The sequence below is a fragment of the Nematolebias whitei genome, chromosome 11, assembly GCF_014905685.2.
Source record: "Nematolebias whitei isolate Nwh7 chromosome 11, NemWhi1, whole genome shotgun sequence".
In the NCBI taxonomy this organism is placed as follows: Eukaryota; Metazoa; Chordata; class Actinopteri; order Cyprinodontiformes; family Rivulidae; genus Nematolebias; species Nematolebias whitei.
The window spans coordinates 29,486,334-29,501,307 of NC_056508.1; the positions used below are offsets into that span (position 1 = coordinate 29,486,334).

At 39.3% G+C, this 14,974-nt stretch overlaps 2 protein-coding genes across 2 annotated transcripts in view; both read right to left on the reverse strand.

Moving 5' to 3' along the window:
* The window catches only part of lad1 (ladinin), a 12,897-nt gene extending 5,454 nt beyond the window's left edge, over positions 1-7,443 (reverse strand). Inside the window, exons 1-6 of the mRNA XM_037684478.1 lie at positions 7,406-7,443; positions 6,660-6,842; positions 5,393-5,663; positions 3,641-3,681; positions 3,454-3,523; positions 1,777-1,827 (exon numbers count right to left, since the gene is read on the reverse strand). Of these exons, the coding sequence (XP_037540406.1) occupies positions 1,777-1,827; positions 3,454-3,523; positions 3,641-3,681; positions 5,393-5,663; positions 6,660-6,842; positions 7,406-7,443 (654 nt within the window). The remainder of the gene's footprint in view (positions 1-1,776; positions 1,828-3,453; positions 3,524-3,640; positions 3,682-5,392; positions 5,664-6,659; positions 6,843-7,405) is intronic.
* Positions 7,444-9,963: 2,520 nt separating this feature from the next.
* On the reverse strand, positions 9,964-14,578 carry tnni1a (troponin I type 1a (skeletal, slow)). Its single transcript, XM_037684131.1, has 8 exons — positions 14,571-14,578; positions 12,601-12,632; positions 12,483-12,489; positions 12,332-12,373; positions 12,030-12,161; positions 11,070-11,159; positions 10,792-10,968; positions 9,964-10,068 (listed from the first exon to the last, which is right to left on the reverse strand). Exons 2-8 carry the CDS (start codon positions 12,612-12,614, stop codon positions 9,964-9,966), a joined length of 567 nt encoding a protein of 188 aa, XP_037540059.1. The 5' UTR covers positions 12,615-12,632; positions 14,571-14,578.
* Positions 14,579-14,974: the final 396 nt, after the last annotated feature.

The window sequence follows — 14,974 nt, forward strand, 5'->3', positions numbered from 1 at the left end:
CCTCAGTCTGAGGAAGTCTCTTGGATGAGAGACGAAACGTTTCTAGATTTTTTTGCTTTGTTTTGTTTTTTGTTTTTTTTGAATGTCCAGAGGACCAGATTGAACTTTTTTGGAAAAGTTTTTATTCTTTAAAAATGGCTGTTTAAGAGCTATTTTTGCAGATTTGTGTGAAAGGTCAAGAAAAGAAAAGGACGAACAAAAACAGGAAACGATCACAATAAAGTTTTTGTTTTAAAACAATAAAAGGATCCAAAGAAGAACCTGTTTGCATTCTAAAGGAAAACCAGAGGTTCCAGTCTGCCCCAGTTTTTCCTCGAGCACCTCTTGAACAAGCAACGGCTGATTCCTTTAATAATTAAGTGTACAAAATGTATGAACTAATATTCAGTATATATCTCCAGTATACAATGCTGGTAAAACAAATATTTAGGAGGCTGATTTTTAGACAAAGTTATCCACCTTATTCCTGGGAGGCTCTACCGTATTAATGATTATAGGTACAACTTCCTGTCAGACAGGAAGTAGCAGTAATCATTGGTTAACCATGGGAGCGGAGCATGGACCATGCTTTATTTGAAAGTTATTTGGATTCAGTTTAGCAGCTAAACACTGTTTTTGTTTTGTTTACATTTATTTAACATCCATAAAGTTTACTAAAATAGCCTTGTGGAGTTCAGGTACCTGTTTTGTTCACAGCTGCACGAACCACCAGACCAAACTCAATCAGTGGCTCCAACAACAGAGTTTTGAACATGGACCCAAAACAGAAAAACAGCGTTCCTGTGAAAATTGGTATAGTTTCCATCATCTACCTACAGATGAGGAATAAAGAAGAATGTGGCTGAAAAATGTAAACTTGAAGAGACCACCCAAAACTCTCTATGTGAGCTCATTTCACTTTGTTGACAAACGGCCGACGGAGAAAAACCTGCATCCTACTTTGTGGCTGGACAACAATAAACCACCAGAGAAGAAACACCGGATCCTCAGAAGGATTGAAAACAGTGACGAGAATATCAGGTATGATTAAGTGTATGGAGGGCACAGCATTATAGTATTTATTCATCTTCGGTATTACCATCTTCTCTGCAATTAACCCAAGCTCTGTGATGGAGAAATTTAAGGCTTTGGCTGGGCTCTATGTCTGCTTTAAGGTAAATAAGATAGTGCCCCACCTCTTTTAATAAAACACAACCTTATTACTGTGTAGATACTAATACGCCTCAGAGCTTTTCTGGTTGTTCATTGTTTCACCGCCCAAAGCAACCGGTCAATGAAGTATAGGTAAATATGCTAGTAGATGTAATCTGCAGCCACTTCTTCAGGTCGTCCTCCATCCCTCGTCCTCTGTAGGCAGCGATTATACTGTCCTGTCTGAGCTCTGACAGGTGGTGTTCAACATGTTTAAATTAGATCCGCAATGCTTGGAGAAACATTAGCTCGTACTGTTCGCACATAAACAAATGCCGGTTCTGGTCTGCGCCGGAAGTTGTGCCCATAATTCATGCAAGGCAGCGTGGGGGCTAGGGATAAGGTGGCTAGCCTGTGCATTAAATTTAACACTGAAAAAATAATGGCGTTAGCTGCAGTTCATAAGTAAAAGGAGACTTTTAGTTATTTATTTTACTCAGGAATTAATAACACTTATCTAATGAATAAAATGTTTAATAAAAAAGAAAAGTCTTTATTCCTGGCTAAACTATGAAATACATTAAAAAAATAAAACATAAATTGTCATTGTGTTAACCTGACAAACTTGCGAGCCGGGCTTGGTACTGGTTTGGGATCAGGCTCTGGGTCTCTCCTGGACGACTCGTCTCTTGCTTGCTAATTAAAATAAAAATAAAAAAAGGGAAGACAATCAACAGAACCACACAGACAGCTTGTTTCTATACAGACAAAACTAATCTAATCTTTAACATCCTTTGTTAGATAACACAGTGTAGATGTACTGCTGTCATGTAATAGATAAAGTTCAAATTATGACCTTAGGTACACTTTATAAACATTTCACAGATTATTTGCATGCTGTTTGATTCACAGGAAAAGCTTAAAGCCATTAGTAGGACAGGAAATAATAATTTAAAGTAAGATATCTGCCTATTTCACTAGTCCGAATATACAGTATATATATTAATATGCATATTCTTTACAAATACCAGTATTGACATTTGTATATATTACAATTCCTTAAAATTTTCCAATATTTTTCCGAGTGGTTACAAAATGCCAGTTAACTCACAGTGTTTGGCTCGACACTGACCTAAATGTGGCAGATCAGAAGAGCTGACAGAGTTCAACAATAGTATGAGGCACACCCAACAGTCATGTCCAAGTCCAGCTCATAAAACTGTGCCAAGTCTATGTCTTGTCCAAACACCACACGGTACATAATGAGGTCAAATCCATGTATGTTTGGTCATGCTTGGCTCAAATCAGCAACCATTTTGAAACCAGAACCAGTTGACTGGACACCAGCAGCTATCAGAACGTGAGCTCATTTGGTTTTGAAAGAGCTGTCAAGCTCCAATGGGAAGTTATTTGTTATTACAGAATGTAGAGAATGATTAACACACTTTACCCTCCGCGTGGGGTAATAGTTAACTGGGATCAGCCTCGCTGCAGGGTGGCATTGTTTGTGGCACTGAGTTACGACTTAGTGAAGCATTAATAAACAGTCGGTGAACCAAGGTTTGCAAATGTCTAGTTCAAGGAACTGACTGTCGGGAAGTTGGGTCTATAATTCGCACCAAAGGGAAATATCTCAAAACAACCAAAGGGGAATCCCACAGATTTGATCTATTCCTAAACTTTTCCTCATGAGACCAGTACATTGCAGTCTTTATGACTGGGACAGATAAACTAGGGTTGTGTTTAATTTATCACAAAAGTTAGATCTCAGAGCTGGGATTGTTGGAAAACCAGTGATTGGATATTTGTTTGGCTCAGTGGCAAGTCTAACTACACAAACCGTTGCAGCATCGTATTTGTCTTCATTTTACACATTTAAACACAGCAGCAACTTGTTCACTTGTATGGAATAGATATACAGATAAATAATTTATACTGCAGCTTCCTCTGCATATAGTCGCCATGTTGGATTATGAAGTTAGGGCTCTAACTTTCCAAGTCGGAATTCCAACGTCTGGGAGAATTTTAGATACATTTTCTAACATGAAACTTGACAATTCTGACTTACATATTTGAATGGAATGTGCCAAGGCATCACTAAGCTAATTACCGTTAGCAATGCAAGTGGAATATATTTCCCTTCAGTTTGTGCAATCAAACACTACAGCAACGTTTTCTCCAATAGAAGTTGCGTGGTATGTGCAAAACTAATCTCATGAGACAGGCGTTTAAATAAGTAGTTTATTATTTCAGCTATCCCCACTTTTGTGTGCAAGGCAGCCATGTTGGATACTGACTTCAGAGCTTTGACATGACACTGACCTGTGCTGTCTGAGTTAGTCGCTCCATCTTCTTGATGGATTTAGATGATGATGAAGTTCGTTGACCAGAGCTGAAAAGACATAATGGATGTGAAAACATTTAATCAATCAATAACTATAATAATAAAACATTTATGAATAGAGATATCAACATAGAATTTCATAGCAAATAAGCTTCACAAACTCACGTTCCCTGGAAAGATGGTGTCTTGTCATCTTCATTTTGGTCCTATAATTCAAATGCAGCAGAAAATAAAGTTTTAGAGTTTTATAGAAGGCAGCTGAACTTATTTTCTTGCCTTCTATCAAACTCTTAGAATACGAATAAGAATTATAATCTGCAGCAACCTTTGTAAACAACATTTAGACAACTCTTGCACGCAGGTAGTTCAGTACAGTGACATCTCTGTGACAAATGTAATGTGATATATTTACAAAGGTGAAAATAAATTTAAAAAATACTTTGGTGCCATGATTTGGTGAAGAATGTCCAACTTTGTGAGTCGGCTTTCTAACTTTCAGTGTGTCTAAATTATTTTTTCTAACTTGGAATTCAGAAACGTCCCAGCAGAAACAGAATAATAATAAAAAAAACCTCCAGCTGTTTGAGATGGAAATGTTTTGACTTAGCTGAAAATGAAATGCACTGTAGGGTTCCTGTCATCTTCCCATGGCATTATTACATTCATTCAGCCTTTACGTATACAGGTCAGGCTCACTGAGTCTGTAAAAACATGGTGGCTGACCAGGAGTAAAACTGGTAGCCATGACTTTACATGAAACATCATTTTTCTTTTACTTAGTTAAACGTGCGTTTTACACATTTTGTTTCTCATTGTAGAAATCAACATGTTTGAAACGTCCATCCATCCATCCATCCATCCATCCATCCATCCATCCATCCATCCATCCCCCGCTTCTTCCTTTTTGGGTCACGGGGGTCACTGGTGCCCATACCCAGCTATCACTGTGTGAGAGGTGGGGGACACCCTGGACAGGTCTCCAGTCCATCACAGGGACACATAGAGACAAACGAGACAAACAACCATTCACTCTCTCACTCACACCTAGGGACAATTTAGAGTTACCAATCAGCCTAACATGCATGTTTTTGGTCTGTGGGAGGAAACCGGAGTATCCCATGCATGCACGGAGGGAACATGCAAACTCCACCCAGAAAGTCCTCCTGGCCGGGATTTGAACTGGGACGACCTGCTCGCTGAGAGCCAGCAGTTCTACAAACTGCGCCACCGTGCTGACCATGTTTAAAACAATTTCTATGAAATATATTTCTTTTCTTTTTGTACTTCTTTGGACTAGTTGTAATATAAACAACTTCAACTCATTGTAATATTCCAAAAGTTTTTTTTCAAATGCAATTCTTCTTAATTTGAACATAAAAAAATGAAGAAAATATAGACTCACTAAGATCATCTTTCTGATATCTCAACTCTGCTGGTAGCGATTAGTTTTACATGGTCACTTTCTTAACATTACTTTTTGTAGCTGCAACTGTCTTTGTGAATAATATTTATCCCTTTTCTCTAACTTTTCCCCACATGTTGAGGTTTCATCTTCTGGAAATGTTAATATAATGTTCTTTTGCCGCTCTTACACGGGAACAAATAAAAAACAGTTTCTCGCAGCTGAGTTTAGAAGTAGCTGGATCGACACTGTCTCTGGCAGAAAGATAACTGCAGGATGACAGAACATGAATAAACGACTGTGTGCTGTTTTGCATGTTACCTCATCCACCTCAGTGTTACTCTTATCATTTCCACCTCTATTAATCAGTAATATAATTATACATATGTTGTTACTTTATTTACCGATGATATGAGCAAAGTGTAAGTCATCAACTCTGCTGACTTTAATCCACATTTAGATATTTTTGCAAATATTTGTATTCAGCTGCATTTTAAAGAGGAACTTTAACTTGCCTGTGTGTTTGTGGTGTTCGTCCTGGTGTTGCTGTTGCTGGGACTGCCAGAGGATGCTTTCAAGGGTGGCTGTGGTTTGAACACACTCCCCTTCTTCTCATCCAACTCCCCCAGCAGCACCACTCTGGCGTCTCCTTCTTCTCCGCTCCCTGCCTTCGCACCATCCTCCTCTTCTTCTTTCTGTCGTCTCAACGTCTCCACGTGTCTCATTCTCCTCTTTTCGTCACGCACTCGCAGCATCTCCACAAAGTCCAGCTGCATCTGCTCAACACTAACCCAAAAGACACAACACACAAATTTATGACTGACACACGGTGGGCAGGCCCCAAAGAATGGCAACAAGATTATTCCTGTGTCTGATCAGGTTTTTGTAATAAAACCTTCAGCAGTTCTTTCTTCTTTTAAAGACTGTGTTGTGTTCAGAAATTCAGCTGCTGCAGTTTTAGACATTTTATGGTGTCAAGTAAAAAAAGAAGACACACTGATGGATCAAAGCTGTAAATATTCTGTCACTGCTGGTGTTGAATCCATTCCCTCAGCAGATGTAGAGTCAAAGTCAAAGACTTGAAAAATGTAAGTGTATGCCAGAGGTTTACATTAAAATAGTATTTTAATGAAAAGGGTTGGAGTTGTTTTGGTGAAAGCTTTGACTGACAATATGCTCATAACATTTGTTAGCAGTCACAGTGTGCATTTAGGATGACTCTTAGCTACTACCACAACAAACTTTAGCTCAATATTGGCAGATTTGACTAAGTCAAGACAATTAGCTCTTGCAGTCATCCTAATTTAAATCGACCCCAATGTAGTCTATTGTAGCTGAACAGTCAATGATTACATTCTGAAAGTGTTCGTATAATCAGCACTGTTCGTGTGTTATTTTGCTAACAAACAAACAGGGTTGACACAAAGAAATTTAAGCCAATTTGTCAAACTTGGTGTATTTGTAGTGATAATCCGTAGCTACTACACCAAGTATGAGCTCAGTATCTGTAAAACTGACTGAGTTAAAGACAGTTTTGTGTTTGCTGTGGCAGCCATCTTGCATTAGACTGACTTCAAAAGTAGAGTTGTATGTACATCCAGTGAATACTTTCTAATAAATGTAATTAAAACCCATTAGTTCATGAGATATATTGTGAACATGACAGGCAAACGAACACAAACAAAAGCGTTGCCCTGTCTTCTTGTGTGGCGGGTGATGATTACAGCTCACCAGCATCAGAGCCATGAAAAGATCATATCTTAAAAATGTCCTTGTGCAAACCTGCTGAGGCCCTGGGACATTTCACTGGAGGACTCAGTCCCAGAGGCTGCATCATCGCTGGATGATTTTCTGGCTGCAGAGTAGGAGTCATCGTCTGGGTCGGCTGTACTGCTGCTCCTCACCCTCCTCCTCCTCTCCCTCTCCACCTCCTCCTCATCCTCCATCGTCCACTGGCGCGCCAGGCTGAGACCGAGCACACGAACAGAGGAGGAATTTTACAACAGTGGTGGCAACAAAAACGAAACAGATAATGAAACAAAGATGGAGATAAGACCAAAAGATACTCATGATAAAAGATTTCAAAGAAAGTGTCTCAATGATTTGCTTGTTCTGGATGTCAGAAATAACCGTTAGACACAACCTGCACCATTCATCATCTGTTATATCTTCAGTTCATGAGCTCAGTCAAAATAAAGAACAGTAAATGATACAGGAAGTCTTTAAACAACAAGAGGGGACCGTTTTCTTTATGATACACTGATTACACAACATGCAGTTTTCTGAAGGTTTGAAGCAACGTGTGTTACAGTAATCCCTAAAATAAGAAGTGTTGCCTGTAAAGTTCCCAAATCAGAGTTAAAGTTAACATCTTTGAGCACATTTTAAACTGGAAATTGAGCTTGAGGAGTGAAGCTTGTCCTGGGATTAAGGAGAAAGTGTGTGAAGTCTGAAAAGGCTGCGGCTGCCTGCTACAACACATGTCTCACAGTCAGTTCACACAGACGTTCAACAGATTTCAGTCTTACCTGGACAAAGCGGACCAGTTTTTCCGACTGATGGACATGTTGGGACAGTATAAAGTTTCCACTTCACTCGCCGGCAACGGGGGAGGAAGAAATCCAGCAGGCTCTGACAGTGGCAGTAAAGTTACAGCACGAAGATATCCACCTTTAGTCGGGTGCAGCTCACTGAGGGATCACATGACCACATAGGTGAGCTCTCTACCTGACAGGGAGGGGGTGGAGAACTGAGGGTTTCTCCTTGTATGGTGGGAGAGTGGAAAAAAATCTGATCTTTGTTATTGCTGATGTCATTAATATTAGCAGCAATCACCAAGTACAGCAGAAAATCACAGGAAGGGATTTAAAACCATGTTCAATAGGCAGCTACAGCTAATATAATCACAACGGAAATGTACATAAGCAACAAAAGCATTGTGGTGAACCAAACCTCTCTGCTCACGAGAGCGTGTGCACGCGTGCAACAATGTTTTTTGTGTGTTTTTAACGTCCATCTTTGTTGCAGGTGGCAGCGAGGCTCTTCACAGTGTGAGTCAAACTGTTTGCTCTGCTGCAAGGCCACACCTTAATATGATGTGTGTCGGACTCTGACCGAGGTTCAGATGAACACACACACACACACACACACACACACACACACACGCACACACACACACACACACACACACATGCACTGTCTACCTCATCTGACATAATATATCACACCTGCAAAATACAGAAAAAAAAAGAGTTGGAGCCCAGAACAAACAGGATGAGCTGCTGACATGATAAGTGAAGTCACCGTTCTTCGGTCTTTCCTGTGTGCATGTCCGAACATGACGCTGTTTTATGGGTTTCTGTCCTACAATAACTGTCTTGTAGCACTGCATAGCATATCGGTTTTTATTTGTGTTTCTCTGTAAGTGTCCAAAAGTGCTGAAATGTAGCTTAATTCAGGGAAAGCATGAGGTCCAATAGAAATTACAAGACAAATGTATACATTAACATACTACAAAACCTCTTTTTATCCACATATAAGGCAATGCAACGAGCATGCAGGGGAAGTTTAGTGCTTTATGGTGATGCAAAACACGGAGCGGTTAAAAAGAACCGTGTTATGACTGTGGTGAGGATAATTTGCTCTTGACAGACAACTGAATTCAGCTTGTTGCTCTCCTTGTTGCTTCTGATTGACACATATTTTGTATTTCTTGACATTGTTATGGTGTAATCCTGCAAAGGTCCAGTGAGGGTTTTTTGTTTTATCAAAGTGTTACATTCACAATACTATTCTTAGATTTCTTAACCAAGTATTCTTGTTAAACTGTATGCAAAATACTATTTTTATAAAGGTAGTAATAACACACCGTGTCACACTTGGGATGATTGCTATGTTTACAGCCCGGAGTGTCTGGTCTGTGTGTTACAAAACCAGTGTAAAGACCAATCAGAACCACCAGAACCCAGATAATTTTCTGATGGTTACACTTTCTGTTTCACATTACTGGTAATGGACAATAGACAATTCAGTCTTCATTGTAAATAATCAATAGATCAGATTCGAGCCCAGGTTGTGTCAGGAAAAGCATCAGGCATAAAACTATTCTCAAATCTTTCATGTGGGTTTGCTCGCTGTGGGGACTGCAGTAAAAGAGCAACAAAAAGAACTACAACAGCACAAAAACTGTCCAAAGAAAACATGACGTTGGTGTAAAAGTTTATCAACTGAAGTTGTTTTAAAATGGCAAATGTCACTTCAAGTATCTCGTCTCCTCAAAAAGAACTTCGGCCTGACAACACAAACAGATCATGTTCTGTGTGACTTCTACAACAGGTAAGATACTGAGTAAAGCCGACTCAACAGAACCCAAATTCCAAGATCCTAATGCTTTTAAATGTATTTAAAACAATAGCGCTTCCAAATAAAAACTACAACTGAATGCAGCAAAGATTCACAATTCAAACATGACAAAATGCATTTTTCAGAATAGTTTTTATTTGTTAGGTTTGTATCACAAACAATAGTACATGCTTATAGCTTACTTGAAAATAAAAATATCAACCATGTTGTTTAATTTGTTCAGATTTTGTTTCATGTTTCTCTTCTGTCCATGAAAAGCAGGTTATAAAGACCGACTCTGTGCAGTTTTTCTGTGTTTTAGTAAAATATCTCATGAACCACAACAGCCAATCACCTTTAGGAAACAAAAAAATGGTTATAACTCAGTGCACTTGGCACATTTTGAGCCTAAATTTGGTGCGATAATAGCCAAGGGTCGTTCTGAACACATACTTGAACCATTAACAGATTGAGCAGCATCTTGTGACTGATATAACCAAAACAGTCAAAAGTAAAGCTTACACGATGACATCAACTTTAAATGAAGAAGGTAGGGTAGAATAAGATAAGATAAGAAAATTCCACTTAAATTTAATTTACATACAAAGTGGTGAGTAGGACCTTACAGATAACCATATTGTTTTACTTGTGGAGCAGAAGAGAAACACATTAGCTGCAAAAAAAAAAAAAAAGACAAAAAGCAGAACAACAGCAACTCTGAAGAAGGACGTTGTGCATGCATGTATCACTGCGCAGAACCTTTGGCAGCGTCAAACATCTTCTTCCTTCCCTCCATCCCTGACATGGCTTCCACGTTCTTCCGCCAGTCGCTGTCCTCGACTGGCCTCTTCTGCAGATAAAGACAGATAGTATAAGAATGGCACAACAGTCCCGGAGCAGTTTTTGTTGAGCCTGTAACGACGGGTCGGCTTAGCTTATTTTATTGTTGTGCTAAGCCATTAAAACTTGTGCTATTGAGCAGGAATCCCCTGAGAGATCTGTTTAACCGTACTGGTAGAACTGGTTTCCTGATGTAATGCACTTGGAGACTCACAGGTCAGAGCAAGCACTCACAGAGAAACATCTGAACAGACGAATCTGCTCATGTGCACAAACACACACACACACACACACACACACACACACACACACACACACACACAGGTTTGTTTTGCTACACACACACACACACACACACACACACACACACACACACACACACACACACACACACACACACACACACACACACACACACACACACTGACCAATGAGCAGAGGAACGAATGCTACTCTCCTGTGTACAATGGGATCATTGTGTTGGTAGTGTACCTCCTCTCCTCTCACACACAGTCACCTCCCTCCACTGGTCTACTATTCAACTGGTCTTTACACAAATAAACACAGTTCGAGCATGAACTTTGACAGTTTGAGGTGTTCCAAGGCATTCTGAGTGCTGTCATGAATGTAGCAGGAATATTCTTGTGTATACCCTGAGGAGGGTTCATAAACTGTTCCTTGGACTGGTTTTTCTGTGCGCCACTCTTATCTCCCCACCCCCACCAGCACACACCTTCTCAGTATCTTCTTTCTTGACAGACTTGAGATTAGCTCGGAGGTCCATGGACACTTTGTGCTTGGAGCCCAGCAGCGAGCGAAGGATGGCATCAGCAGACACACGGACGCGTCGAAGATTAGGCCTCTTGAATTTCCCCCGGAGGTCCAGAACCTTGATGTTCAGGTCTTTAATCTGATCCAGGGACAGAAAACATCGAGAGATGTTTCTGGTTAGAGCAGCAGGAGTTTCTGACGAGGCAGCGTTTCCTGTCTGACTGAAAGTGATGCTCTCACCTCGCGTGTGTTCAGCATGACTTTGGCTTCAATGTCATATCGCTCTTCATCCACCACGCCTATCTTCGAGTGGAGTTCTCTGCAGAGATCCTAAACACAAATGTGCAATCATAACTCATGTTTTATATGAAATGATTTTTGGAGTAACATTTTTATAAAAGTGATGAATCGGATGTTTTAAACTGGGGTCCTGCAAAAAAAAAAAAAAAAAAGCAATAAACAGTTAATATCTTACCTGTTAAAAATAGCTAGTTGAATGACCTCAGTTTGAGGGAAATAAAGTTGAATTTGAGGAATATTGACAAGCTAACAGCTAACTCAAGCAGGGCCAAGACCAAAATGAACACTTGTCATCTTAAAACACTTCATCTTAAACAGTGTCTTATAAATCATGCACATGTTATTTTTTAGGCTTCTAAATCACCAACAGTTTTGCCCAGTGCTGTTATTTCCATCAAGTTCAGAGGTTATAAGCAGCTGTAGCTTCTGAGCAACCTGGTGCACACCTGGGAGAAATTCTGTACTGTTTTGCTCATAATAACCGTGTAATGCACAGAAGTGTTTATAAACGTACATAAAATTGTATTTACGTATTTTTATTGGAGTCAGTTTTGACAAAAGCAGTTCACATTGCTCCGGGTCCTGCTTGAGCCAGTCGTTTACACGTTAGTCAGGTCAGAATTATTCTCATGATACTCACAGAGCTTTCTGCAGCAGGTAAGCTATTGACTGTTCATCACCTTTCCACACAACCCCACTTCTAAAGATCTGAACCCTGGCTTAAAAAATTCAGAGCAAATGGACAATGTTTTTTTTTTATAAACGTGAGCTTGTGCTGAGTTATAAAACAAGCGCGAACGATTGTAAAAGGAGCTATAACTTTTATCTGCTGCTCGTAGAGCCTGTTTCACTCCCTTCAAGTGAAACAAGACGTGAACAGGGACTTTAGAGACAAGTCACCTGCAGCTGAGCGAGGCTGAGCCCACTGGTGTTCAGAGGAGGAGCTTTCTCTGCAAGGTACTTCTGCTTCTCCACTTCTTTGATGAGGACTTCCTGTTCCAGTTCCTCCTTGGCTTTTGCCACCATCAGACTCTGCACACACAAACCACCCTCAGATGTTTGCAAGGCACATACAGCGATCTTCATGTCAGCAAGGAGCTGGTTTGCTGAAATGTTTGTTCGTCTCTATTGCTCTCCTGTGGTCACGTATGGGTGTTACATGATGGAGAGGTTTAAAAAAAAACATTCACAAAGTGTTTTACCTTAAACATAAGCTTCCTTGAGGCTGATATCTTTGACTTCCTCTGTATGAACAGAACATTATTAATACAAACATCCAATGAGTCGTACAATTCTGGATTTTGTGCAACAGGTGAAGCATTCGTCAAAATGATCTTTGTAAACTGATCTTACCTCTTGCCTGTAAATTAAGAAAAAAAAAAAAAATTTTAATAAAAAGGTGAAATATTGTGAAACATATTCATTTATGTCTCCGCACGAGTAAAAGATCTATATTAGTCTAATCACTCACACGTGCTCAGGCATCCTGCAGCTGAGATCCCACTGGAGGAGATGCAGAAAGGATTAGAAACTCACACTCACACACTTCACAGTTGCTATTGTTCATCTAATGCCCTTTAGGAACCGTTGCGTTTGTCGGCACTCCTGAAGCCTGAATGTGGAGCGAAAGCCAAACACTCTCTGTGACCTTTGTTTCACTGACAGATCTCTTTAACCTACAAAACAAGATCATTTATGGACGTCGCTGAACAGCGGCTGAAAATAAAAAGCAGTTTTGTCATGAATAGCACATGTTAAAAGTAAAAACGAAATAAAGCTCCAGCTAATGGGTACACTCAAGATTATGTGGATTTTTTTTTAATGCGCCTAAAAGTTAGTCATCAGAATTTCTTGGTCAAAGGGACTGAAGAAGTTAGTTGTGATAGGTCGCTAAACAAATGATAAAAATCTAAAATAATTTAAATTTGGAGTACAGGATGAGGAGGCCCAAAATTTGCAAATGAAGCTGAAGTACCATGATTATCAATGCTGTGATTAATCAAAGCCACGATGCTCAGAGAAGCCTGCTTGGTGTCAGAATGTCCAATAAAGTTATGAAAATGTTATTATCTGTGAAGACAATGTCTCCATATAGTGTTGACTGTGTCTAATTACTGCCTTAGAGATAAATAAAAAATTAAAGTCTCATTTTTGCTATTCTTTCCAAGAGAAATCCAGATGTGAAGACTGTCTGAACTACATGAAAGCATATTCATATTAACCTTATTATTATACAATAATTATATATGAATATAAATAGCATATTAATAAAAAATAACTCCCAGATGTCAATTCACAATGTAAATACAACACTAGAATCAAAGACAAGACAAATGATAAATACCTACAGTAAACTGAATTACTAAAACAAATGTGGGACTAACGCTTCTGTGTGGTGGAAATACATTTAAAATTGCAGTGATGTTGTTAAAATTGTGAAACTATTTTTATTATCCATTTTTCTAGAGTGACACTGTGGAGAATGTGATTTTGCTTGTGGTCAATAAAAAGGGGCAACTACAGCTTCAAGTGTCACCGATTTTCTAAATGTAGTCAACTTTTTATGTTTTGGTTCATAAAAATGAAAAACAATAAAGACAAGAAGATACTAACTGAAGTGCTTTAAGTTATGTTTTTTATTATTTCTGTATTGTTTTCATTCTGTCACGTCTCCCCTCTCACAGTCGGCTCTTTATCATTGCTCAAACTGCGGTTTGCAGCTTCCTCGCCCCACATGCCCCTCACTCCTTTTGTCACAACGCAGTCTGAATCATGAATGGCAACACGTAAAACCTCCTCCTGTAATGAAGTTGCAAGCTGCTCCAGTGGATTTGGAAAATTGCAGAGTGAGAGCCATCCTTCATTCACCGTTCATCCCCTTCATCCCCATCTTTCTCCTCGGGATTATCGTCAGAAGAGGAATTTGGAGTGGCCTGTCTCCCTGAATAGATCAGACAGCTGTGGGGGCTGTTTATGCTCTGGTGCTGCCCAGTGTGGCTCTGGTTGACCACTAACTCATGGATGCATACGGGACGCTGCGGTGCAGTCAAAGTTAGCAAAGCAAAAATAGAAACTTGAGCTGTTTTGGAAAGTTTGTATCAACCTTAGATTTGAAAAGGGCTTTTTTTGGGGGGGTGCAACTTAAGACAAGTTGGACAAAATTTAACCTGCTGAAACTTTTTTGTTTGTTTTATATAAAAAGTGTGAAATGTCATCCACCCACAGATTTAAGAAAGTTAATTAATTTAAAGTAAATGTCTCTAGACTGTGATTAACACAATTCAAAATAACAACTTAAAATAAATAGACACTGAGTGTCTGGATCTACTTTTTCAGAAAACAAGTTTTGGATTTTTATTTTCAGACAGGCATTAGCAGCAAATTTAAGAAACAAAATAAAAAAATAAAAAACATGTACAGATAACTTCACGATGGACCTACCTGCGTCTGAGACGTGCCGTCCTCACAGCAGAGGATGGACAAAGCAGAAATGAGCCCTGTGATTCTGTACCCCTCTATTTATCTGTGCCACTCATTGTCGGACGTCCTCTTTCATTTACAGTGGAGACTAATAATAGATTTAGACCATTTCTCTGTTGGTTAATCTTCCTCTGTTCATTTGTTTTTCATAGATTCATGCAGCTAAGCCTGAAGCAAGCACTTAAAACCTGAAGTTAATGGTCTTAAGCTCACAAGGAAATTAAAACATTTAGATGGATCTTAGAAAAACTTCATAACAGTTAGACTACATGGCACAATTATTTATACTAATATATTCTGTTCTTGAATAGTTTTCATGTTTTTTTAAGCCTTTAAGTGTTTCCTGTTTGAATAAAATGAGAGGC

Excerpts from the sequence above, each read along its gene's own strand:
- tnni1a (XM_037684131.1), bottom strand. Across the intron at positions 11,160-12,029 it reads TCAGCCTCGCTCAGCTGCAG|GATCTCTGCAGAGAACTCCA; the intron begins GTGACTTGTCTC and ends ATTTGTGTTTAG. Across the intron at positions 10,969-11,069 it reads TCATGCTGAACACACGCGAG|ATTAAAGACCTGAACATCAA; the intron begins GTGAGAGCATCA and ends TCCCTGGATCAG.